This window comes from Vanellus vanellus, assembly GCF_965231255.1.
Source record: "Vanellus vanellus genome assembly, chromosome: 4".
NCBI classification, from domain to species: domain Eukaryota; kingdom Metazoa; phylum Chordata; class Aves; order Charadriiformes; family Charadriidae; genus Vanellus; species Vanellus vanellus.
The window spans coordinates 19884458-19911684 of record NC_138909.1 but is presented as its reverse complement, the minus strand read 5'-3'; the positions used below and the strand labels follow the sequence as shown (position 1 = coordinate 19911684).

The following is a 27227-nucleotide window of genomic DNA, read 5'->3' as shown; positions in this document are numbered from 1 at the left end:
TGGAACATGTTGAAAATGAAACTGGAATCCAAGGAATTGCGTTAAAATGCCGTGAAGTGGCAGCAACACCAACCATGCTGACAGAGCCAGGAAAGAATTACAAATATAAGGTTCATCTCCTGGCTAAGAGTGCTTTATTTGCTGCCAGTTCCAGTCAAGAGAACATGCAAAGGTTCAGAAAATAAATACAGATGTGGTAAAAGCAGCCAGCAAAAAAATTTAAGTGGAGCGTCTGGAATAGAGTACTTGGGTTTGCAGAAATGTGCACTGCAGCGGTGTTCAAAATAGTTTTAAAAGCAGTTTCAGCCTAAATGAAGATAGAAAGCCCCATTTAACTGTGGGACTAATATGGAGTTACGGACTTTCCAAGCATTTGTTCTACTTAAGCTTGACCAGGTTAATTGGCTGAATTTTTATCACCCGATGACAACTTATTTGTAAAATGGGTCTCCGTGTCATTTGGTGTCGCAGCCGTGGTCCCATCACACAAGATCACACGGCGCATCCTGCAGCAGTCTCAGCAGACGGAGCAGACAGGCAGCAAACGAGGGAAACACAACCGCTTCTGTTTCTCATTGTGGTTCAGGGCGGTTACATTGGGCTGGAGTTGTTGGGAAGCTGCGCCATCAGGGTTGCATTTTGAGCACTCAATTTCATCTTTAACAAACCTTTCTTTACTTAGGAGTTTCCCCGAGTCGACGGGGCCTGCCCCCGTTCCTCAGTGTTTGCGGTTTGTAGATGGTTTTGCCTGTTGACAGGAATTTTCTCATGCAGCTCATTTCTAACTCCTATAAGAGGTGGAATCACTCCAGAGTCAAAATGTTGTTGCAAGTGGCGGTGAGACACAGAACTGAGGTCATGCAGTTGGGATGCAGGAAGGCATCCCGACTTTAGGGAAGTGCATACACAAGCTCAGAGCAGCAAAGTAATCTCATAAAATTTCCTGGGGCTTTGACAGTCTTACTGCTGCTGGATTGTCTGCATCTCTCTTGCTGGCACTTGAATGCAGTCGGATTGAGCACAGAGTGCTGGTTTCAGAGCCTGCTGCAAGTCATGCTGGTGGCAACTGTGCTTTTATTTAATTACCTTCCCACTGCTCTAAAAAAAGTGTCTTACCAAGACAAGGAGCAAGAAAAGTTCCTGGGTTCTGATGAGTAAATTGTGCCTGATGTGTTCAGTCTCCCTACGTGCGTGCATGCTGCGAGGGTTAAGAACGCTGACGCTGGAATAACTGCCTCCGGATCCCACTGTAGGTGAAAGCAGATCCTGGAGACAGACACGGGATCCCTCCAGCGCCTGGCTGGCATCCTTGTTACCTCCTGCTTCCCTGCAGCAGCCCGAGGCAGTGGGTTGGTTGCCTGTTGGTTGTGCTGCGTAAACACAGGGTGCGCGCAAACCCTCTGCGAACGCTTGGTTGGTTGCAGGGCTGCATCCCCCTCTACAGGCAGACGTTTGGGTGAAATAATTTTCTCTCCACCCCTGTTCAAACAGGCGGAAATAGTCTTTCCGATGGGATTAAGAGTGCATGCGTGTATTTTGTTTATGGCTTAAAATATGCAAGTAGCACATGCGTTGCCTTCTAAAGTCTTCTGTCCACGTCTGAATGTTTTAGCAGTTTTGCTGCAAGCGTGGCTCTCTTAGGAATGAGATGGCTTTGGGGAACGGCAATATTAAAAAGTAATCAAAGCTGTGAAAGTATAACCAAATTCTCACAACCCTCTTTGAATGTAAACAATAAGGTATGAATTTAAGATTATTTTGAGAAGACATAATTTACAAAATTGAAATAAACACGAAGACATGCAAGATCCTTGCATCATCATGGTGTTATGGTGTGTCCTAAAAAAATACAATCAGAAATTACTATTTGAATGTAGCAAACGGAATCCTGACTTAAAGAGAAATCTTTGTCTTTGTATTGATCTTCCATACGTAAAAGTGCTCAGACTAAAATGTCCTGAAGACAAACACAATGCGTGGCCCTTGGCAGCTGTACGGTTTGGAAGGAATTGGGAAGCCACAGTCCCAAGTCCTGAGGTGAGGAGCAGCGGCGTGCGTGAAGGCTGCTGTGAGGCAGCAGGAGAGCTGAGATGGGAGGCGACATGTCCCAGAAGCTGGGGCGGCAGCAGGGTGACCCGTAAGCACTGGCTGCGCACCAGTGTGACTGGAGATACAGGGCCAAGGGGGCTGGTCGGGAGTGGTCGAGTCTGGTCTTGCTCCTCCCAGAAACCCATGACGGTGTTCAAATCAGCAGGCTGGAAACTTGGACGTGAGTAACTGTGACCGCACTTGATTCTTACAAACTGATTTTTTCTATGTGTTTAAAGGATGTTCTAACGGACATCTTTGGGTTCATGATTTTTATGGGTCAGTTCAAGGCTTTTAGGTGCAGGAAAAACATTAACAGAAGCAGTAACAATTTGGGATTCGGGATCATTTGGGATCAGAAGTTGCATCTAAACATGATGCACGATTTCCTGAGCTTGGATGTTTAAATACTTTGCTATAGCAAATCCCGAGTTTAGTTCTAAATTAGACGATGCGGTGGGAGTTAGGGCCTGCTGCCACTGGAGGGCTGCCTCACCACGGGGAGCCAGGGTGGGCTACATTCTCCCCTCAGCCTTGGGGGGGTGGGGTACTTCTTTGTCATCATTATCCTGTTGCCAGTAAGAAGAAAAACGAGTTTGCTGGTGTTAAATTACGAGGGCTTTATATGCAGGTAAGTCATTACTTTGTTGCCACAGTAATCCTACGCTTTTTTAAATTTTTGATATTTTGACATCGTTATCACATTTCCTGCAATAATGTTTCTAAAAACAGTTCTGCACAAAATATTTGTAGTTCTGGTGCTATCTAAGATTAATAACGTGGACAGCACTATACTGGCAAGAGGGTTGTTCCTTGTAAATCTTTTCTGCAGTTTTCCTGCCAGCCCTTAACAATACGCCTCGGAAGCCCGAGCACAAATAATGTTGGGGGGGAGGGTTGCGTACGAATTGAACTACAAGAGAAGTGTCTGTCTTACAGTCGTGTTCAGCCCTAGTGCCACTTGATTTCCAGCTATGGGGTTGACAGCAGAGCTCCTCCCACACCGCAGGGAATCCCACTGCATTTGCTGTAACCTTATTTCCCTGCTGAACACGCACGTCTCCCTTTGGTGCCTGGAAGGCGACGGCTGTCAGTGTGGTCCGGATGCGTGTGAGTTATTCACAGGCTGCACCCTTGGGTGCTAGCACTTTCCCATCAAGAGGAGAAAAGTATCAACTGGCACACAGCACCCCCAGGCAGCTTGGTTTCACAGTCAGTACTACTTTGTGGAAAATCTTCCCCCCACTCCCCCTCAAGTTTTAGTGTTATCCAGGACATCCATAGAAAAACGTGTTTGTTTCCAGAGAGGGAACCTGCACCTCTTGGTTCCAGCCCTCCTAGCCAGGTCAAGAGCCACAACGGTGTCAACATCCTTGCCGGGGGGCAAGGGCAGGAGCAGGGTGGTATGGTTTGCAGCCGTAACGCAGGATTTTCTCTGCTGACAAAGGCTTCCGGTTGGGAATTATACTCTGCAGAAACCAAAAAAGACTCATTGTTTTAACCTTTCCCCACAATAGCATGCTCCAGTCATGCTAGAAACAAGGTGCTTTGAAGTACAAATGTTTTATTGCAATGTTTCATTATTTACAGTACCGTCCACTTTGTCCCTGGGTGCTACCAAAGTGCAAAGCCATTTGAAACAGAAAAGCTAAATGATAGTAACTCAACAGCGAAACGTGATTGTACCTTATGGTCGTACTGCCCTGCCTCTTCCCTGGTACTGCGTGCAGAGAAGTTTGCTGCTCTCCCTCGTCACTTGGAACAAACTTTGGTCACAAAGGATTGTCAGCTGTCGGTCTGTTCGTGGTGATGCAGGAACAGCAATGTGCAGTCTTTCCAGCTGGACGTTACTTGGAATACAGGGCTTCTGAATGCGTAACAACAGAACCTTGTACACAACACTGTCAAGTTCATATTTCAATTTTTCGTGTAAGTACTGGTTTATTTCCAATTCTTTTTGTTGCTGATTCTCTTTGGCTTATAGAAGCTTTAAGTCATCTGTTTTGAGGCTTAACTATCTTAAAAGAGCCTGTACCTCTAGAATTACCACTGAGTTGCTACTGGCTACTGAAAATGGACATGTCATCTCCTAGAACTGCATTTAAAGGTCTTTACAGAATACTGCAACTTTTACCGTACGTTTCCATTTTGTATAAAAATGGTGACTCGGACACCTCTGAAGCTGACATTTTCACACACTGCCATCTTAAAGTAGGACAAATTACACTCGTTACTTCAGGAATGACCCCTCAACAGAAACTTGCCTTTGGGGGGGTAGTTACTACAAATTTTATTTGAAGACTTGAGAATCCCAGTATTCTAGTGGGTAAGCTCAGGTCAAGAATCTTTTCAGCTTTCTAACGAGTATATTAGCTTGAGAAAGTACATTGAAAGACAGGTTTCAGACCAAGTACCTGCTATTTCCACTGCTGCCAGCAGTCCCTTCGGACATGGGCAGTGAACTTCTCTGCTCCACTTCTCTTAGTGTGCAACAGGGATGTCGTTACCTTCTAAAACTTGAGACGCTTTGTGTTACAAAGCTCTTACACAATTAGGAAATGTTTAAGACTACATTCCCGAAAATAAGTTACATTAAATGGCACTCGAGTCCTTCAGAAAATGCGTAGCAGGGCTGTTGGGTAAGGCTCAGCAGTACTAACTGCTGCTCTCTCTCCTCACCCCATGCCTGGTTTACAGTTCAATAATGAGTCCCTGTACCAGTTGCCTCAAATGATTCTGAAATTACAGCTTCTCAAAAATGGGATGATTGCAGCTCTTGGCAGGTTTTCTCCTGTGAGTTATACTTTTATTCCATGTTTTCACAGACTTTTCCGTATCACTACTGATAGAAAGCCACCAAAAGCTTTACAGTTGCAGGAGGTAACATCTTCACAAAGAAAATGTATTGTTTGCATTTCTTAACCTACCATACAAAACACGGTGTTTAAAAGCTCCGCAGTGCCTCCCTTCCTATCGTTCCTCTGGAATTTGGAGGAGGCAGCAGAGCTCACATGCAGTCAACAACATTGCTGGATCCTTGGCCCACGTCCCGGATCTGGCTGCTGAGACAAGAGCACACAGCCACGCCTGCCCCTGCCCTGCAGTGTGACACAGGGCCGACGAGTTCCCACCTAAAGAAGATGGCAGAGGAAAAAAAAAAGAAAAATAAGTTCCTGTTCTTTCTGAGCAAGCGGAAAGTATTTCTTTTCTGTGTCTGAAATTCTATTATACAGCCTAGTTATATAGTCTGTGCAAAATATACCTTGCTAGTTTATGCTCATTATTTGTCTGGTAAATTTAGTGCAAAATCGGGTTGAAACAACCAGAAGAATGTAGATTCTTATTGAGCGAAAGGAAGAGAACAAAGGACGGAAAGAAGGAGGAGGAGGTAGTGCTCTAATATTTACAAGAAGAACCTAATGGCATAAGCAGCACTCCTGCATCGCTAGTCATGGATATTACTCAATTATTACCAGGAAACAATAGATAGACTCCTGCTGCGCACTACTTCTATTATGTTGCGTTTTCATATAGGCAGTTCAGTTTGATCTGAGTATTATCCTAAATATCCTCATCTTTTGCACAGCTCAGTAGGATTTTGATGACCAGAGGTGCTAAGACCTACCAGCTGCATTTTGTTCAAAGTCCTGTGTTCTGCCTTGTAAAAGCAGATGGGAAAAGCAGTTCAGTTCCTCAGATGGCCTCAACTTGGGAGGAAACAGTCACTTACCACAAGGGCTACGGAGCCAACTCCTCCCCTGGGAGCGTTCATTGGGGCGACTGCACTCCATCGATCAGAATCAATGTCATATCTTTCCACATCGCTGAAGCAAGTGTTGTCATCTAAACCTCCTATTGCGTAAATGGGGCCACCAAGGGAGGCAAGAGCAATTCCTCTCCTAAGAAAACCACAGGATCAACACCTCAGTGCAAGTCCTTAAGGAAAAGGAATGGGAAAGACACATCAAGTGCAATGTTACCTGACTGGTACCTGTTTCAAACTATGGGGGAAAAAGTAATGAAAATGTTAAAAGTGAAGTTTATAATAAATAATGACCAGTAACTGCGGCTGGCCCTCTGTACACCTGCATCAGTCTTGCAGCTTTATCCTGAAAGTCTTTCGTATGTTTGCATCCTCCCGTGAGAGGGGCTCTAGAGTTTTATCTTGACTTCACCTCAGCTTTCCCAGGCACCTCTACGTTATTGTGTGATCCATGAACAGGACTGTTGCAGCTAGAATATTTCTAGACTGCAAAACGACAAAGCTCCTGTTTAAAGAATAAAGGCAGGGGGACGCGGAATACTGTTTTGACTGAATGTCACCCAAGACCCAAGTCTTCTAATTACACGCTTAGATATATGAGGTTAGCTTAGCTATGTGATTTCTTGGTACTGAATTTTACGCCTCCTATTTTGTTTTATTGAAGAACCACATTTTGTTTTATGGAGAACCAAAACCTGCTGGTTCTAACTTTGCTGGTATAGCTGCTGCTACAATCTGGGAATGATTTTTTTGGGGGGTGATATTAATACATATTAAAAGCAAGCCTGTGCTGGATATTAGATGAGTGAACTCTAGAAAGATTTAGTTACAATTTCTTCCATTCTCTTCTTTTTTATTAAGTCTGTGTTAAAATAGTTGTCAGATTTTTTTCTACTGAATCTACAATTATGAGAATACAATCAGTATTACAAAATGCAAAGTATGGTCTAGACTCATTAGAAGCATTAAGTTTCTGCTTTAAGTACCAAGACAGGTGATTCACCATTTCACTGAGAACATTCTTGCCTCATTACACAGAGGGCAGGTGCGAAGATACCAAGGCAGGAGCAAGGGATGCACAGTCTTTCTACAGAACACACACTGGGGAGATACCCTGACCTTATCTTGCATTGCCTCACCAGGTAACGTAGATGGCATCAATGGTGGCAGTTTTTTCTCAACTAAGTATTCGGACACCATGTCCATGAATGGGAGGAATGGAGCGTAGCCAAGGCACAGCAGCCCTTCCATTTACCAAGGTACTGAGTAAGAAATGTCACAGAAATCTAGGGCTGATGCTTGCAGAGAATATGCCCTGTGGTGGTGGCAGTAGGGAGGAGTAAGAAGCTCCTTCTGGGAGTCTGGGTCTTTTACTTTGATTATGTCACAGCTACAAATAGCTTGAGGACTTAGCCGTGTTCAGTAGTTCACTCCTGCTTGTACATGATGCTTTTAGAAACAACAAATAACAAAACAGAATGTAGAATTCAAGAGGTTGATTTAAATGACAGCGGAAACAAAAAATTACCCATCTGTGACTCCTTAAAAGAATCCTAAATGTCAAAAGGCAAGAAAAAGCCTCAATCTGACTTTAAGTGTTTTAGTGCGTCTGGCCTTTTGTGGCAAAAACATAGGCAGCATGAAGGTTTCCTGGGCATGAAGAATTTCACTGTGCATGTTCACTGGCAGTCATCTTGCTCATTCTTAAAAAGCGCAAAAAACCCACAGAAGTCTATCAGTTTCAAGTTCTTTATCGGGCATAGCAGAAATGCCCTAGATACGGGAATGTAAGCACAGCTGGAGTAGAAGAGCTCTCTGCTCCAGAAGCCAGGCCCCCAAGAAAGAAAAGAATAGTGACAAAAGAAAGCCAAAGTGTAAACGTAACCAATGTTACCAGCCAGGGCCTCTCCCTAGAGAGAGAGAGATATTATGCAGTTTTGCACTGAAATAGTATGTTACACACAACGTTGTGTTTCTGAAAATATGTGATGTATGCAAGTATGTGATGCAAATTTGTATTTGCTTTACAGCTAGTAAATAAAGGTGTTTGATAGCATAAAGCCCCAAAATAGGAAAAAAAAAAAACAAAACCAAAACTAAAAATAGCACAGTTTGGAAACCCAAATAAAGACAGGACAGACATGGTGTTTTTCAGCGTCAGCAAGAAATTATTTATCGCAGACTAGGACTTAAAATTTGGATCACGTACCTCTTTGTGTTCATTGATGCCTTCATCATCCACTTGTTTGTGAGAGGATCAAATACTTCCATGCTTCCTAAGTGTTTGTTTCCATCATGTCCACCTACTGCGTAGACTTTACCCGAAACACATATGCATCTTTTGATACAGAGATTGCTTGGCAACATTTCAGTTTTCATTTATGCAATATCCCTGCCTATGTGGAGACAACAAGCTCAAATAAAGGTTAAAGTTTTCAAATGTTTTCAATATCAAGATTCTAGTAAGTACAGACTTTATATTTTTATATGCTGTACTCAACCAGAGATCTGTTTCTAACTTGGACTTTTATACAAAGCTTGAGATATGTAGACAAAAAAAATCTTCCCATCACTTGAGTACTGCAGGTCAGATCAGTTTTGGACATTTATATCAGTCTCTCCAGATTTTCGGGGGGGGGTGGGAGGGGGGGAAATCTCTGTTCTGCTGCAGCAACACAGGAGCTACCGTTTACAAGGAGAAGTTGCATCATGGGTGCTAAGCTGCTCTGGATTGCACGGACCTGGTTTGAGAAGATGGAGACCCAAAAATAAAGGTAGGTCTGTTCTTGGAAGATTTATGGTCTTAGTGACTTGCCTGTATGGAGTTAAGTGTGAAGGGAGCTAGTATGAGTACTAGCAAATTCTGGGTGACTCTGCTGTGTAAGGCTATTTTTTTGTAAACGGGTTAAAAAAAAATTAAATCGCCTGTTAAGAGAAGAGGCTATGTACCGTTCATAGAATCATAGAATAGTTGGGGTTGGAAGGGACCTTTAAAAGGTCATCTAGTCCACCCCCCCTGCAATGAGCAGGGACATCTTCAACTAGACCAGGTTGCTCAGAGCCCTGTCCAACCTGACCCTGAGCGTTTCCAGGGATGGGGCATCTACAACCTCTCTGGGCAACCTGTTCCACCACCCTCATTGTAAAAAATGTCTCCTTATATCTGGTCTAAATCTTCCCTCTTTTAGTTTAAAACCATTACCCCTTGGCCTATTGCAACAGCCCCTATTAAAAAGTCTGTCCCCATCTTTCTTACAAGCTCCCTTTAAGTATTAAAAAGCTACAGTAAGGTCTCCCCAGAGCCTCTTGCAGGCTGAACCACCCCAACTCCCAGTTCACAGTAATATCTTTTCAGTAAGCATGCTCTCAGATTGTTTCCGAATCACAAACCCCTTCGTGGGGAAGAAGCCTTACTAAATTGAAGAATATCCAACAGGTAAGCCATTGGAAGACAGATTTATTTATTAAAAGTACCGATTCCACCAAAAGGAGCAAACAAGTGCCTTTAGAATAGCATTACTGACCTCCCACAGAGATCACACCCACGTGCCTTCTCCTGCTGTTCATTTCAGGGCCAAAGAACCAGTTGTTCTTACTGATAGAGTAACATTCAATGCTGCGAAATGGGTCACCAGATCCACCTCTACCACCGACACAAAACAACACACCTGAAGAAGACAAAACAGGTTTCCAGAAAAATAGCAGGAAGATGGGGGATAAAGTTGTACAGCAGAGTGAACTGAAACTTATGTAGTTCGGGAGAAGTCATATTTCACTTCAGGGGGCACAGTCATTGCCCTGCGTAACTGGGTGCTGGATTTTGCCTTTGCTTGGCATGCTGTTATGGCAATTAACTATCTATGCTGATGCAAAACCAATGCATATTTTAAATATGCTTTTTGTGATTTTTTGCTCAGGGAGATAAACATTGTTAAATATAAAAATGTAAAAATTCGGATTTGCAGTCTAATATTCATCACTCACTTTTGGTGTAGGTTAGCCAAAGAGTTTAAAAGTTAGCTCAACCTTCTCGTGCCAAAAGATAAGTGTCCACTGTTGTCGGTATAGCTGTGAGCATGCTGCCTGGTCACAAGATACTTAACAGTTCTAGCTTTAATACAGATAGAGCCAATCAGGATAAATAAATAATGCTTTAAAGAAAGCAAATGACAGCTAAAGTTCTGCTAGGACAATGCAGCACACTAGCTAATTACCAGAGAGGTACACAACGGCTTTCCCAGTTTTGCATTAAGTCATTAACAACCATTTCTACCAAGCTACCTAACCCTGCACAGACGCACCGCCTTTTCTCCACACCACTCCCTATGGGATAATCAGACACACATTTAATTACCAGCAGTCTGCTTCCTTGGTGTTGTGCGAATGGAGTACTCAAAGTCTGGCACTGCCCTGCTGCTCAGGTGAAGGTGGTAGTTTCTTGCTTCATCCAGCAAATCCCTACATTTTAGATTCTGCTTGACAATCTCTTCCTTTGCCACAACACCCATAAGGAAACAAATGGGCAAGAGAGGCAGCCGTACCTGACAGAAATGAACACAGTTGGAGTAACTGGCTGAACTGACTGAGTCTCACCATTTACAGTGACGCAAGCATAACAGATGGCAGCTTCTGAGCCAGCTGCCAGCCCCACGCTCTTCACTAAAAAGGGAGGCGTTCATACTTTTTTTCCAGAATAACAGCGATATGAACAGTTCTTTTTAGTGACAAACGTTTGCTACAACCCTTTGCATTTAAGCAGCGGTGGAGAACTGCCCCTTGGCCCAGGCTGAGCGGAGGAAGAAGTGCCGCTGCCTGTACTGCAACTGCACCTGCCTGATGTGATGCAGGCAGCATCCGTGACTGTACCAGGATAGCCCGTGTCAGGTTAGTCTGCTGAGGGGGTGAATTTTCAGCTCATTGCTATGCCAGTATAAGAGGGCTTTTGCTAGAATGGCTGATTTTCTTTGGGTGGCAAGTCAAAGAGGAAACACTATCAGCATGAACTAAGTGTCTGTCTATTAAGGAGGTATTGATAGTGCAGTAACACCTTTCTCTAGTGTGGACTTGACAGACTACAGGATTAAAAAAACCCCAACGTTGAGAGCTAATTGTTTCCTTCCCCAAATCCTTCCTGTGGTTCCCTAGCAGAGAGCTGGTGAGCAGGCTGAGGAAAGAAAGGCTCCTTCTGGGTAAGGCTATAGGTGGTCACTGCCCAGAGCAATCCCCAGCGACAGGGCACATCTGAAATAAGGTCAGCCTCTCCAAGGCTGCCTTGAAATGTCTTCCTCCCCACAGTCACTTATTTCAGCAAACCGTTCATTTGTCCTTTTGAGAGAAACAGTGAGGAATATGAAGTACAATCGGGTGCAAAGGTGGGACAGGTGTTAGCAGGGGGGACTGAAGCAAACCAGCATCTGACTTCCTAAGGTTTGGAATCGATGCTGTCAGGCGCCTCCCAGTTAGCTCAGCAGCAATTGTGAAGTCCAGTATCTCCAGTGCTTCTCAGAGCAGCAAAAGGGTGCTGTTACATGGCTGACACATGTCCCTGCCTTGAAGTAAGCAAGTGTTTCTACCAGTTCTTCCTTACCCGCTTGCTTTCAGTCCCACTTCTTCCTTTACTTTGGCCTGTCTTGGTTTTGGCCGATTAAAAGCACAGCCATAGCCCTGCTCATAGACTCATGAGGCAAGTGATGCGGTAAGAGCACAAGGCTGACAAATTCAGAACCTCATGATGACAGCGCAACCCCTAAGGCTGATTATGATGTGGATAATAACTATCGCGAAGCCCAGGCATGTTTTCTGCTAGCAATAATGTCCAAATCACCTGATGGCTCCGTATACTCTGGCAAATAACCCATATTTACAGGAAGGGGTTTACTTTTTCATTGTTTCATTCTAGACTGGTTACCATGAATAAAACAAAGATGTTAATCTCATCTACTTGTACACCTGGGTAATAATGAAGGTTTTTTTAAATCTCAAATTATATTGCCTATAAATTTAATTATAGTGTACTAAAGAAGGAATTTTTCTACCAAAACCATCATGCTAGTCTAGATGAAACTGAAAGTTTTGGGAAGACAGTTAATAAACAGTTGTGATCTTTTACCAGGAAAGGTGAAAAATGATGCATGAAGACAATGACAGCAGTATTCTAGTGGACCTCTCTTTACTCACATGATGCCAATATTAGCACTTCTGCTGAATGCAAAACATTCAAGCTGGAGTTCAGTGACAACTGAAATGGCACAGTTGATCCTACCTGCTAAGATTCACAGGGCATTTTGCAGTGCACAGCATGTACCACCCTCCTCCCCAGCACAGGTTCTCTATACCTGTCTCAAATACTGTATTTTAAATTCCCATAATCAACGCATACGGAGCTTGAATAACTGACGTACCTAACGCTTTGACAGGAGGAGGTCCGATGGGTGTTTAAATAAGTTCAGCTAAGTGACCTTTTGATACCCGTATGTGTTTCTTTCAGAAGCAGTGGACTCTCATCAAGTCTAGATCATTAAACTGCTAACTCCTACAGGTAACCAGCAGTGCTAGCCTAGTGAGCATTAAATGGTCTAGCATATGTTTCCTAGCCTGCTTATAGGGCTAACATGTCTTGGTCTTTTGTTAATTAAATATAGGAACATTCTAGAAGTAGCACAACTTGATATGACACATCTCCGTTACAGTTTTACTCTCCTAGACACGTAAAAAGCTCCTCAACAGCTTTGCTCTCTTTTCTTAAGTACAAACACTTACCAGCAAGGGAAGTGAGTGTTTCAGGCTGTAGTAGTATCAAACCAAGTGAAGTGATGGCTTTATGTACTCTACTATGTGTAAATCTAAGAATTTTCTGCTCTAACACAGATGCAGCTTTTTGTTGGCTCCCCACTCCCCAGCCACGAGCATGTAGTGAGTACTCATCTCACAAGAGAAACTGAAGAATATGACTTCTTCCTGATATTCTACTGTTAACTCACAACTGCGAATACCAGAGGAGGTGCCAACTGCCGAGAACAATTTTCATCATGAGATCTACCCAAGGACAAACAGTTGATTAGACAACAAAACCAGTGACAAGACAGGCACACGGCGCCTCAGCCTGCCCTACCTGTGCAAGTATTTCATCCAGCCACGTCGCATGATGCTGTGGATTGGCTAGCAGCCACTTGATAGCAGCGTTGTAAACTTGCTTTTCGTTTTCAATATTCAGGTCACTGGAGGACAGGAGTTTATGGAGGTGCTGTGGTGACACACTCACAAAGTCTTCGCACTCCACCACTTCTGTAAAGTGTTCGCAAGCATACTGATCAGCCATGTCCATCAAGTCAATGCGGTTGTGACTCTCCGCAAATGCCCTGACTGCCAGGCAGTTGGAGGGATGGAAGTGCAGCTTCATGTATTCACAGCACGCCTTTGCTACCAGTTCCACCTGAAGAATGCCAGCAGCGTACAAGAGAGGCTGGACGTTATCCACTGTCAGAGTAATCCGGGAGGAGTACACAAACTTCACCAGGTCTTCTATTGCATCACCATCAAAGTCCCTGATCTCAATCAATGTCTGCTTGGCTTCAGCCATTTCCGAAAGAAACATGGCTCTAAAGTAAGGTATAACACAAGCTAGCACCAGTTTGTGGCAGGAGATAAGCTTTGGACCAACCTGAAAAAAAAGAAGAAAATAACCCTCAGTCTTTCACTGGAATGTCAGTTTTGGCTACGATAGGACGGACAGTTAAGCCGAAATAAGAATCCTGAACTCAATATGCATTGAGCTACTGTATTTTGTTCAAGCAAAATAACTCCATCTGCCCTGTACTTCTGACATCAGATCAATGTATCCCAAGCAGGTCTGAGTTGGAACTTGGTCACCAGAGTAGGGCAAGGCCGTAACACAAAGAAGCAATAGCACTGATGCACTGAACTTGCTTTTCTTTAAGAGGCGTGTCCTATTTCTTAAATGAAACATCCTTAGGAACCTTCTAGATGCATCTTGGAGACAGGAGGAGACTGCCAGGCACTTGTTTCTTTTATGTGTATTTCAGAGACTTTGCAGGGCGGGGAGGGTGTAAATTGTAAAGCGACATTTTTAGACAACCTAATTTAAACCTCTGGACTTTTACTAATGTTGAGGAATTTATAATTCTCTATATTAGCAGCAAATTCATGTAAAACGGCAGTAATAACAGGTATTACAGGGATTATTAAAAGTTACCAATCACTTCCAGATTTTTAGCAGTTGTTCAGCCACAAAAGATAGAGTATTCCCCATAAAGAGGAGGTATTTTTCATAATTCCGATCAGAAAGCACAAAACAAGCTTTTCACTTATAAAATTCTAGCATTCAACTATGTTAAGAGAATGTAGGTAGTGAAGGTAAAGGAACAATCCACTACTTATTTGCGTTACAGGAGTGCTTTCTTACAGCCTTTGTCATTCATCAGTCTGCGCTAACAAAGGGATGGCTGAGTTAAGCAACCGGTACTCCTGGCAGACTCAAATTACATGTTCATTTTCAGATGAAGGCGTTAAAGTGAGCGGTCTTGCAATGTAAAAATAAAAAAAGGGTGGGATATTAAATTATAAAGGATAATTTGGAGTTTTTTCTATCTCTGATTCAACACACAATTTCTCTACCCTTTTTAAAAGTGTGTGTTATCAACACAAGTGTAACCTGCCTGGTGAGCAGTAAGTCGAGGCTACAAGGAGCTGAAATTGCACAGTTACATACTGATCAACTGTGGGAACCTGCTTAGAAGGCAATTTGGGTGAGGTCGAAGTCATGCACGTCCTCTCTTGGACTGTTAGCATCTTAAATGTTTACATTTCTGTTGTAAACTTCCTAAATAAAAAAAAAAATACAAACACCTAGATAGAGATGCTTCAGATCCAACAGGTATTCTATGCTTTCCATACCCCTGCCCAAATTCACAGCCACCTCCAGCATACGTATTCATAGCTTAATCTTCAGGCTGTTAAATGCAATGGATGTGTGACAATATCTCCTTTAGTGTAACATCGCAGAGCTCTCCAGCTTCAAAGAACTGAAGGAGAGAGCTGTGAAAATCCTTCCAAGCCTCATTTGCTTCAAATACAAAGATGTCATCTTCACCGTCACTGTTGGAAGACCTAGGCTGCTGCTGCTGCTGCTGTTGCTGCCGCCTTTTTCCCTTTATCAGATGTTGTTTTGCCTGCTCTGGAACCATGGATTCTGAAGCCATTGGCTGTTTCTTCTTGCACTGTGTCCATCTTCAAAAATTCATGCCAAGACAAAATCCAGCCCATCAGGAGTCAAATCCTAAAATGCAGTTAAATTCTGTTCATGTTCCTGTTCGGAAAAAAAAAACAAAACCCAACACAAAAAATGATGAGACATTAGGTACTGGTAGTACCTAACAATTTGATTACATGTTATAAATACTACCTATAACCTTACTTGGGGAAGGTGGGAGGAGAAAGCAGGGAAAAAAGACCCACAGTCAAGAACCCTACGCAGGTACCTTTAGGAAAAGCCATTGTTTGTGAACTTGTTGCCCACGCTTCTTGAAAAAAAGACAAGAAAAAGAAAAGGCAAGGATGTATCCTCCAACATTCCTGATCTCACTGCTGTGGATGGCAGAGGAACAAAAGCGACACGGCCCACACACAACCGTGTTTCTTTGGTCCTTAAATAGCATCTCTCATCACTGCTGCCATAGACAAACTATTGATCTGACCCCGATGGGTATTTTGTACATACTTATTACTCAGCTTTCCTCGGTCTCTTAAAAAGCTAAAGCAATCCTTAAGTGTTTTATGCATTTATGCAAATGTAAGCAAAATATAAAAAGCTTCTACACAATTAGAGAACAAGAATTTACACTTACAGAAAAATCTTGGAATGAAAATTATTTCCTTTTATCTAGCAACCTTATTAATCCAACAGATTGATAATTAAAGCATGACAATGAGGAGCAAGTTTGCTCCTGCTTGCTAGCTTTTATTTTATACTGTTTACCCAGCTTAGCTGAAGATATTTAAGGTGTCTAAGTTTTATACAGCTCGGACTAAAGGAATTGTAGCCATACTAACATCATAGCCTTCCCAGGGCTGAAAGACAAATCAGGGATACCACAGACAATGGGGAGAAGGTTTTTTCTGCTTCTGCCACTCGAGTATTTTACTCTTCCTGCTACTGTGAGCTTCAGTTAGGTTAAGATTTAAGTCCAGCTTTTTATTTGGAAAAAAAAACAAAAAACAAACTTAAGCATTAGGGGAAGAGCAAATTTTTTTCCAGTTCAGTAGCATATTTTAAGTTTCAGCTCTGTGTGCCTAGAACTCATGAAAGCCACCTCAGTGAGATTTAGGCCATGCATCCACACGTTTTGTGGAAGATTATGAAGTCCACAAGAAAAAATGAAATACTGTTTGAAAGCATGGAGTTACTGATCCAGCTTACAAGCAGGAGTTCTGTTAGATTTTGGCAAGGAAAGCAAATGGATTTGTAAGGTTTTAAGACAAAGTCTCTGGAGAGGGTATTTAGTAGCGTGTTCCTCTCTTACGCTGGCTACGAAACTTTGGTTTTCATGTTTTCTGGTTAATTTATTATGCATTCATTCTTCGTTTTATGCTAAGAGTTGATGATTGCTGTAGTTCAGTGATTTCTGCTCATGGACTCTGGTGTTGGAGGAAGTGGACTGGCTGAAGTAACAAAAAAATTATTCTACAATAAAAATGTAAGTCGCATGTCTAGGAGCAGACTTGACTTTCTTCTGGGATATTTGGAAAGCGTCCATGCTAAATTTAGAACTCCTCAGGCATCGGTACTGGAGAAAAAGCAGGAAGTCATACTCATTTCTGCTGTAGGTCACAGGGTTGTTGCCAGCTCCTCGTCCTGTGCAGTGACAAGGCTGTTGGCTGCACTGGGCCAGGCAGGTTAAAGTAATATCACACGTGCCTAGAATATTCACTGATGGTGCTGTAAGCAAGGTAAGTATTCTTCCTTCAAAAGATACCTAAGAGAAAGATCTTACTTATTCCAAAATCACAAACTAGTTCACAGATATTACGGATCACAGGATATTTACATAGTTTATAAGAAGGAATACCTTTTCCTGCTGAAAACTTAATTTCTACTATGCCAGATTTGACAAATTCCTATACTAAGATGCTTTTATAGTTAGCTAGGGGGAAAAATCTTGATATTTTGGTTCTCTTAACTTCAAATTAATCCTCAACTACTGGTATTCACCACCTTTGCTTTGTTTATCATTCCCTTTGAAGAAGTCACTATTATCATTGAGATATAAGCTTCCGAGACAACCTACTTAAGTTACAAAAGTGAACATAAAAAAGCAAGAGGAAAAATGAGAGAGGTTGAAATGCTGTACAAGGGTTTTGAAAAGCACCACGTATTATTCATTCAGAGGTCAGATATAGCATCTTTAGCCTACACTTCCAGGGAACTCTTGCTTGTTTTGGTCCTTAACTGACAGTCTCACTTCACCGCTCCCTAGCTACTCACACTTAACGGTATTTTTACAGCCGAGTAGAAATGCTGCTTACAGATAGAACTGCCACTGACTACTAAATGATAGTTTGCAGCTCCCAAGTCGTAAGGTTTTCCACCTGGCATACATGCTACATTTATCCTTGTACTTTAAGTGCAACTGCACATACGCTTTCCAAAACTATTCTGTGTCTCAACGTGAAAGAGGCTGATGGTGTATGTTTTACCTATTCTGGGTATGCCATTGTAAACACCAACACAAAACCCACACAATAAGTCTTAAGATAAATCAGTGCTGTTGGGGTGACTTGTTGTGTGTGTTTTAAATCAACTGAGCAATAACACAAAATTCAAACATAACTGCTTTTAAGCAGTTTTTTCAAAACCAAGTCATCGCTTTCTTTTGTTTCTAATCTTTTAGCTACAAGCAATTAAAAAAACCCCGATCTGTAGTTCAGAGTACTGAGGCAAAAACAGTGCCTGGAACTAGTTTCGTGCATGCATGGAGTGTCATGACACAATCTTGCCCATTTGTGTGCTTTCTAGGGAAAATGAAACTTGCTGGTAGCAAAACATACTTTGATTGCATTGGAGGTTTTCTTTGTGTCTTTTTGAAAATCTAAAATACCCCATTCATAAAGTTTTAAAAATTATTATTTTCAAGTTATGCAAGTATCAGGTGCAGTATAAGAGTCACTTCAGATTTGCTGGAATCTGTAGGAATTCATCAATTAATCTCTCTGAAGTAACTTCCTCAACTGCATTTTCCCAGAAGGAAGATGAGTATAGCAGTGCTGCCTGAAATGACTCTGAATTGTGTGTCCTTCCCCACTTCATTATCTGGGCAATGCACTTGCATTATCAGAGGTTTCCAAAGTGTTGTACCTACAGTAGATGTTAAATGGAAGCACACAACTTCTTTGTCAAAAAAACCCTGAATCAAAATAAAACAGCTCCCCCCCAAAAAAACTCAAAATATATGGTACATCTTTTTTTCTTTTTTTATTTAAGCTTCCGCAGGTAGAGATTTCTTCTTGGCTGAGGTCATTAGTAGTGAGGAAAAAGGAAGTGGGTGATTTTTTTTTGTGCAACTAGCAAGGTGGGGAGAGGGTGGATGTGGGATTTAGGTCATGCTGGTCTGAGCTGTTACGTTGAAGTTACATTGAACAAAAAGGTTTGAGTGAAGTCCTTTTCAGACAACTTCAGTTGTACCTAAGAGTACTTCAGGCATATTGCCTTGTAGCACTGTCTTAACTTTGAGATGATAGGTCTTTGCAAAAACATTACTTGGCCTTCATGATCCAGTTGTGCGGGTTGGTGAACTGGAAAAACATATCTATTGCAAAAATTATAAAAAGGAGAGAATGTGGCAGCGTCTCACCGTTTTAAGAGCATGTTGCTTGTTCTTTAGTGACTGAGAGGCTTAGAAGTCTTAATAAGAGTAGTCTCTGCGTTTTTCTGTAGTCAAAATTTATTTAATGGCTTTGACTTTGTTTATCTAGCTTTTTGGCCCAAAAACCTTAAAACCAAAGTTATCCTTGACATTGTGAAACATCTGTTATGCCAATTAAGTCGTGAATCCTCATCAAAAAGATACCTGAAAAAAGTCTTTATGACCTTTTTAAACCCCTTCTCTTTGCTTTTTAAGCTTGCAAGTAAGGAAGTCATCTGTTAAATTAGCCTTGCAAAACTTATTATGGAAATTCATCAGTCCAGATTCTGCTCCCATCATATGTTATTGTTTGAGAATAATTTTCAATTTGCCCCTTAAATTATTGGTCATGTAACGGGCATGAACCATGTTAAGGTCTGTGTCTAGCTGTTCCCTCGGATTTTTCTGGATAAGCGCTGCAAATTACAAAGGCGGCAGTTTCTTCAGCCTGCTGTCTTAAAGTAGTTTTCTGTCTTTCTGAACGAGATTTCTTTCCAAGTTACATCCATTTATTTAGCCTCTCCGGAGTCTGCGGGCCTGCATCAGTGGAGGAACTGGGCTGGAGTCTTAGGTCAGATGTGAGTACCTGCTTGCAGCTGGACATGTGCGGCTGGCTCTGGTGGTGCTTCTGCTAGAGGAGATGGTAAATGGAGAAGCATGCTGCCCTGCAGACCTGTTATTGAAGCGCAGCATCAGTTTGGGTAGGAATGTTGGCATTAAAAAGCAAAACGAAAACAAAAACCCAGGGACTCAACGGTTCTGGATGTCCCGTGATTGCGCTTGGCCTTGGCCGTCAAAACGTTTTGTGAGTGGCACTTGGAGGCGTCTGCATCATTCCCAAACCGACAGTGAGTATGAAGGTGGCATGAGGAAATCCTAGCTGGAGATTGTGCAGATGTCAGTGTCAGCCAGCAAATATGCACAGGGCTTAAATCGAGTTGTCTGTGGGGAGTACGATGTACTGTTCCCTGTAAAGGCTGTCAAACTGCTAGCGGGGATAGACAGCAACATGTAATATTTGATCTTCTATGCCCACAGTCCTCGGTGGAGCTGATCTCGTTTCAGTATTTCTTTGGCTTTATGGCTTTTTAACTCTTCTTCTTTGACCAACGTTGTATTTCTCCTTAAACTCTTCTCTTCAAAGTGGCAAGGACAGCCCTTGCTGCTGGGTGGCAGTTGTGGTTTAATGGTAGTTTACAGGCTGAAATACAGCTGACATGTGACTTGTAGGGAAAAAAAAAAAAAAAAAAAAAAGGAGGAGGGGGGCAAAACATTACTCAGGGTGCAGAAAAGCCCAACTCCTTCAGGCGCTGGACGGTTAGCTTTGTAAGAGTCACTGCAGCTGGGACAGAGTGAAAGGGTGCACGCCCGTCCTCTCCAGGGCCAGCGGGTTTGGGGCACAAGGACTGATGGGCTGCAGTGGCAACTTACGGTAGAAATGACAGTTGCACACCTACCCAAGAGACAGGAGGGCTCCCTGGTGCAGTCAAATGGCCCTGACCAGTTTTGTTGTGGTTTTGGCACTGAAAACAAATTTTCTGTGCGTGTCCTGAACAGTCTGTGATTTTAATCTCTCGAGCAAACGTTTCACCGTGTATTTGATATGGGTGTTGCAAGTCCATTTGTGGGCAGCAGTTTTGTTTGCCTATTGCACACTTTCCTGCTGGTGAAAGCGTCATTCAGTTTTTCAGTCTTAGGGTGCCGCAGGATGGCAGAACAGAGACTAAAGATGCCTGAAAACCTGTCCTCTTCAGGGAGAGACTCTAGTAGGGGCATGGGCTTCCTAGCGTGTCCTAACTCAGTGGCTGTGGGAATAAACTGCTGGGCAAAGCTGAAAGCAATCCTGACAAAAGTAAACCTTATGTTCTGTACCTCCAGAGCTGCACGTATTTTGGGGATACTTGTGTCCTTTAAAAACAATAGAGGTCCTTGTGCTGCCGCTGCAGACTTCTGCAGTACTTGTGCAGTCGTGCGTTTGCTTTCCTTTAAATTTTGTGCTGCGAAGAAGAAAGTGGTTTCTGCTAAGCCACCGGACCTGTGAAGAACAGCAGACAGTCACTGAACAGTGCCCTTCGGGCTTATGATAAATCCTCCTGGCAATTGCACTATGAATACTCATTGTATGTAAACCTGTATCAATTTCAAAGCCTCTTCAGGCTTATCTGAAAGAACTTCAGGAAGGGCTGTGAGTTGTTTGGCAAGGATAAGAGAGGTCCAAACTGGCTGTTGCAGATATTCTCTGATTCGCAAGTTAATTGAATTCCACTTTTGTCATCAGTTATCACTTTATAAAACTCAAGTTTCTGGAATGGGAGAAGCAAACGGATTTTGATTTGTTGCAATTGATCCATTGTAGAGAGAGGTTTTTGAATACTTTGTCCAGGTGGGATCTTGATTCGTTATGTTTTGTGGGAAGGTTTTTTACTGTGGTGCTCTCATGGGATATCGCAGCAGCTTTCTGCAGTAATCTGCTGGTTGAACGCTGCTTTTCTGTGCCTGCTGTTCACCACTTATTAAATTAAGAAGTAAATTAGGTGTTTGAGCTATCAAGTTAAGCTTGCTGGGAAGAAAAAGGGGAAAAGAGAGATTGCGTTTTGGCACTGTGAGTTCTGAAGCTTCCCGATCTCTTGCTGTGTGGTAGAAGTTCCCTGCTGTTTGCTCTCCCTTTCCCCTCCTCCTGCCTGCTGTGGGGTGCTTCTGCAAGCAAGATCCCAGCCCCTTGCCTTCATTCGTGTGACTTATCTGGCCGTGCCTCAGCTTCTGTTTGTCTCGAGGTGAGTAAGGTCAGATGCAGCTATCCGTGCATGATTTTCTGAAGAGAAGTCAAATCTTTGTCAAATGAGCGCTGCCTCAATGAGAGCCTTTTGTAGACATAGACAAATGAGGTTGCAGGGAAAAGAGAAGATTCCTCACCTGCTCTCGTCCCTCCAATGCAAATAGTGCAGCATATGGGAAACAGATGAGTGACCTTTCTGTGAGAGTGTGAAGGATGACACTTTTTGACTTGATTAAAGTGTTTGCTTGCTCTGCTGTTTACCTTGATCTGGGGAAGATCCCTCTGATGGGGCACTGTAGCTCGTTACCCTCTTCCTTTAACACAAGGATCGTCTCAGTGGCCTTTCCCTTTTCAGCGGTTATGCTGATTGCTGAACATTTCCATTGAATCTCTTGTTTATAGGCAAGAAGCTGGTCTTGGATGCACTTTGCTCATTTTAACTACTCAGCCCTTTGGTTATTTTTCATTCCGATTTCCTTTGATAGGAATGGTTGGGAAAGGATGTGTAAACGACATGTGCTTTCAAAACACATGCGTTGCTAGTAGATAAGCCGATCCATCGAAGTGAAGTGGTGTTCCCTGTGGCCAGGTGGCAAGTCAGTGCGTGGAAACAGTGCAGGTCCTGCTGCAGAGCATCCCCAGCACCTAATTCTGCCAGGGGCATGGGAAGGAGGGCCCTGCTGCTGCGTCCTCTCCCACCAGGCACAGCCTGGGCATGGGGCAGGTGGGTTCTGTCAGGGGGCATCGCCGCTCGCCCTGGCTGTGCAGTTACTCTCGTCCCCACGTGCCTGAGGAGCAGGAGGCGTTCACTGTGCTTGTCCCAGCCCCTGCGCCTTGCCCAGCGGTACCCACACTGCTGATGCGTGGTGTCGCACGTGTGCAGGAGGGTGTCCTGCCAGGAGCCGCTCAGTGGTTTTGCTGATACATTAAAAGCAGATTTATGTGTTTGCACAGGCTGCAATGTCTGCTGTTTGTTATATAACTGGCAAATACCAGCATTGCCTTCGTTTTGTGCTCTTCCCCAGAGCTTTGTTGTGCCTGGGCTCGGGAGCCTGGTTGAAGGCAGCTGTGGGCGCTGCTACGGCTGTTGCCTGGTTCCCTTCAGGTGGCACTGCTGGAGTGCCAGGGCACCAGCAAAGAGATGGCCTCCTTTCAGAGGTCCTCATCACACTTGCGCTCGGGAGTCCTGGCCCATGCCAGGTGGGCACGTATGTGGTGGTCACTGCCTGGGCTCCAGTGAAACGGGTGGGGGAAGTACAGGGGCAGTCCCTTGATCGAGGTCATCTGCAGACTTTTCCAGAAATCACCATGTTGTTCCTACTCAGCAGTACGTTCAAGGTTTTGTTCTGAACTGCGCAAGTTACAATTGTATGCTTTTCTATTTTTTAATATCAGTTGATGTTCCCACGAGCCCAAGAGCTGGCATTCAAGGGTCTGGTGTGTGATTCCTCCACTTAAAACCACCTCTGCTTTGCCCTCTCCAAGCTTAGGGCTTTGTACTGGCTTCTTTTTCTGCTGAAAGCACATGAGTTCGTAGAAGAACGTGAGCCACGAAACAAGAGGAATCCTGCCAGCTGAACGAGCACCACTGTTGAATGAGCTGTTTCACTTTCCTTCTTTCTAATCTTTCTTAGAATGTATCTTCTACTAAAGACTTGAAAAGAACAGGCTTTGTAGAAGTGCATTATTAACTGGCCTTCTGATGGGGCCTTTAATTCTTACTAGGATTTTATTATTAATGGGCTTTCATGAAATTTATAGAACTGTTGGTAAGCCAGTGTTTAATGAGTGCATCTGTGTCTCATGTCAGTTGGTAAAAACAAAACAAACTCATGCTGCTTCCCTCTTTTTTTGTTGTAGCAAACCTTCCCCAGTGATGTCCACTCCAGTGAAGAAATTTTGAAGGTAGGTGCTCTTAAATAATCAGTCTCTGTGGTTGCTTATATTTTGCATGCATTAAACTAGCGTGTGGGGAAAGAATGTCATTCTGTTTCTGTTCTGTCAGTGGATGTTGTAGTCACTAAAAGTGGTGTATTTTGGGATATGCCGTGGAGAAGTAAAGATAAAAGCTTCAGATACAGGTGGAGTTGGAAGACCAATAATGGTCTTCCTATCAGTATGTAAGTGTAATGCAGTGTGGTGCAGTTCAAGAGCAAGACTGACAAGTCACCTGAAACAGCCAGAGCTGCTCCTTTGTCGAGTCAGGGGGTTGCCATTATTGAGTGTGTTTCCTCCAAAGGGGCTGGACATGCTGCCTGCTGTCCATACTGCCAGCCCCAGCAGCATGGCCCTGAACAGGAGCACGCACCTGCATCCGTCCCACCTGCCTGCGCAGGGCACTGCTGCTGCACTGTTTCTTCTTCACTGTAATTATAGTCCATTCGTGCAAAGCTAAGGCAGCTCTGATGCAAAACCGTCTCCGTAACTTTGTGTTAGAGTCGGCTCTGTGAGCAGTGTGCAGGCTTCCAGTAGCTGGCTCTGAGTACATGTCACCCATTCACTGTGCAGGGTGTGAAAATGCACTGGGACCTTTAATAAAGGTCTTCAGTAAAAAACACTTTAATAAAGTAAGAAATGGCTGGTCATTCTGATACTGAGAAGACAGTTCCTTGATGTCAAATGCTGTTCTGAGACACGGGAGTCCTAACAGGTGTTTGGTTTCTGTGATTCGCTTCCCTCACTGTTGCTTCAGGTTGCTTCAGATCCTGATGCCTTTATTGCTCTCGAGAAGCTGTTCTTGAGGCAGTGTTGTAGCTGAAAGGTAGTTGTGCACAGGTGCTCACTAGCTGCTGTGCACTGGTTGGTATTGCAGCACAAGTACTGCTCCTGGAAATACTGCATCATTTTGTGTTTCACAAGACATCCTGTCTTCTTGCCTTGTGTGCAACGCATAACACTATTTTTGTAGCAACCACAGGGAAGCACTGACAAATGCATGAAGAGGTGTAGTGCAGTATATTGAGGAGTTTATAATCTACTGAAAGATTGGAGAGCTAGTCAGTGAAGCGAGCAATGAGCTGAACAGTGGGAGGGGAGAAAAGAGAAGGCAAGGGTGGTAACAGTGCCATCAAATAGTCACTCAGGTTAGTTGTAGGCTGCTTCCAAGTTTTGCACAGAAACCCCTGCAGATTGCTCTAATCCCTTCTTATAGAGCCAAAGGTAGCAATGTGGTTTCATTCCCTATGTATCTTTGCGTTTCATGTTGTTCCTAATAGATAAGGAAACTAGGGACACTCCTAAACTTTCATATTTGTGCCTTGTTGAAAAAACGGCACTTGTAAATTATGGCACAGTAGACTTTCACGCTTCAGTCTATTTCATGCCAAAAGTACAAAGATGCACTTTGTACCGACACGTTTCTCATAATACTTTTTTTTAAGCCCCTGAGCAAACTGCGTGTGGTGCATGCTCATCATGAGATGTGTTCCGCACGAACATAATTCCTAACTTTCATTCATCTGTTAGTGATGGTGGGTGAGAGTGAGGGCAGGGGAACAGGGCAGGAGAATTCCTGAAGACATAGCACATCGGGCAGTCTCTTTCTTTGGTTTGAAACTACGTCCCAGAGCTCTGCGTCAAAGATGTCTTGGTCAGTCGGAGCAAAAGCCAATAGTCCAGGCAGAATAGCGTGGGGAACGGCTGGCAGTCAGCACTCTCTGGCTGACGTCCTCACATTATGTGAAAAGCCTTTTGGAGTGTTGTTGCTGTAAGGGGTTATAAGAACTTCTGTGAACAGGAAAGTCCTGTGCTTTGAGGAACCCCAGAACTACTCATACAGGTTTTATTTACTTTTCCCTTTATTAACTGTGATAGCTGTAAGACTGAGGCCTAATCCTGCAAATACAATATGTACTTAACTCTCTACGAGCTTCACTAAGATTGCTATTACTTGGGCAATGGGAGTATGCTTGCAGAAGAGGAGCAAGTCCTCACCATGATCTGGCTGCTGTGATCAAAGGAGGGTTTCTTGCTGTGGTACCAGCTCAGCTTTACAATCGGGTCAATAAGGACTTTATGGGAAGATCTGTATGAACCTCTTAAGCTTAAAACCTCACCTGTGTGTATCAGCGAAAAATACTGTAAGCCGCTTCTCTCAATCTCTTTCCAGGAAATGACCCACTCATGGCCACCTCCCCTGACAGCTATTCATACGCCTAGTACAGCAGAGCCTTCCAAATTTCCATTCCCAACAAAGGTAAAACACCCTCTTTTTGCCAGGGTTTTTGATAAATTAGAGGAACTCTTTCCGGCTCTTGCATGTGTTTTCATCTGATTTTGTCCCTCTTTCATAGATAAAGGCTGTTAGGAGATATTATCTTTAGAAGTCAGATAAATTAAAGCACAATGGATCTTGAGTTGTATAACAGCTGCTTGCAATGTATCATTTTACTGAGAATTAGATCAGATTGTGCTTCTGAGTAATTGGTTTTGAGTGGGCTATATGGTAGTGTAACTGTCTTTCCTCTTTTTTATTTTTTTAAGCAAGATTTGTATTTTTAGAGTTGAAAGACGTTTGAGCCAGAGGGGGATGAATGAATTAATATTTCAATGACTTACACATTTGTTAAAATTGTGGGCTTGAAATGTGACTGCTTTTCCGAAACATTTTAAGCATCTCATCTCTGTTGCCGCATAAAAACCATTTCATCTTTATTGCCAACAAAAATACTTGCTGACTGTGTTAAACAGAAGTGTTTGGCAGCTCTTATAATTTTTTTTTTAATATTTCTTCAAAAATGCACATACCACTGATGTGCTAGGAACCCATTTTTGGTGGCAGTAGCACGTATCACTTCTCTGTCCATCTTAAGCTATGTCAGGCCAGCTTAGACTATTGGACACTTCAAAGTCATACTTTGACAAGTTAGTCAAAGTATTTATTACAGTACGTAACCAATATGCTGCTATTAAGAGAGAGCTGATTTATTTTATTCTTAATTTGCACTTTGTCCTTTCTTTCTAAGAATCACAGCATGTTGGATCTGTAGCACAGAATCAGAGTAAGTAGAAATCCAAAGAAAACGCACTTAATGTGTGTATTGACAGATAGTTGTGTGTTGTGTGCTATACGTTGAAGTGAACATCAAATGTTTACATTGATTAAGGAATTTAATTCAACGTTGAACAGTGATGAATTTAGAAAATGCTTAAGAAATTGCATACACTCATTACCTAGAAACTAAGACAGCAGTTCAACAGAGAGCAAGCAGTATTTCGTTAGGAAACCCTGTTTGGAGTGATGAATAATCTTAATGGCAAACAATTGCATTCTGGAAGAAGGTGACTTTCTAATCTGATGCTCAGAGACCATAGGTTAAAATACCTACTTTAGTGTGAGGCAAATAAAAGCAACTGATTCATTTTTGATTTACAGAACAGTATGAAGCACCTTCAAAAACATTGCCTATTTCTCAGCCGAGAACATCGTAAGTAACCAGACTCAGTTCCCATCTCTACTGTGCAGTTATTTAAATGACCCTGGAATGAATTACAGTTTGGCTTACTTGATGATTCTGAAGATTAAGGCTTTACCAGTCTGATTTTTCTCAGAAAATTTCAATGCAGGGAATTTTCACCAACAGAAACATTACTGTTTCATGATTATAATGACTGTGTTAAAAACAAAACAAAGCTGAAGAAAAGAAACCCAACCATTAATGTACCTGATTTAAGGTTTTTTTTC

At 42.9% G+C, this 27227-nt stretch overlaps 3 protein-coding genes across 3 annotated transcripts in view; 2 read left to right on the top strand and 1 right to left on the bottom strand.

Annotated features, from left to right (window-relative positions):
• The window catches only part of LOC309670951 (kelch-like protein 8), a gene marked incomplete at its 5' end in the record, with an annotated part of 421963 nt that overhangs the window by 303074 nt on the left and 91662 nt on the right, over window positions 1-27227 (top strand).
• Window positions 5778-15069, bottom strand: LOC309671080 (kelch-like protein 8; the record flags this gene model as incomplete). The annotated part of the gene is given in 7 exon segments (XM_082482250.1): window positions 5778-5989; window positions 5991-6024; window positions 8061-8189; window positions 9372-9519; window positions 10206-10392; window positions 12963-13511; window positions 14854-15069. Coding segments are annotated over 7 exon segments (1461 nt in total). The 3' UTR covers window positions 5778-5791.
• The window catches only part of LOC309671214 (AF4/FMR2 family member 1-like), a gene marked incomplete at its 5' end in the record, with an annotated part of 37947 nt that continues 30251 nt past the window's right edge, over window positions 19532-27227 (top strand). Inside the window, 3 exons of the mRNA XM_082482419.1 lie at window positions 19532-19616; window positions 26509-26544; window positions 26919-26970. Of these exons, the coding sequence (XP_082338545.1) occupies window positions 19532-19616; window positions 26509-26544; window positions 26919-26970 (173 nt within the window). The remainder of the gene's footprint in view (window positions 19617-26508; window positions 26545-26918; window positions 26971-27227) is intronic.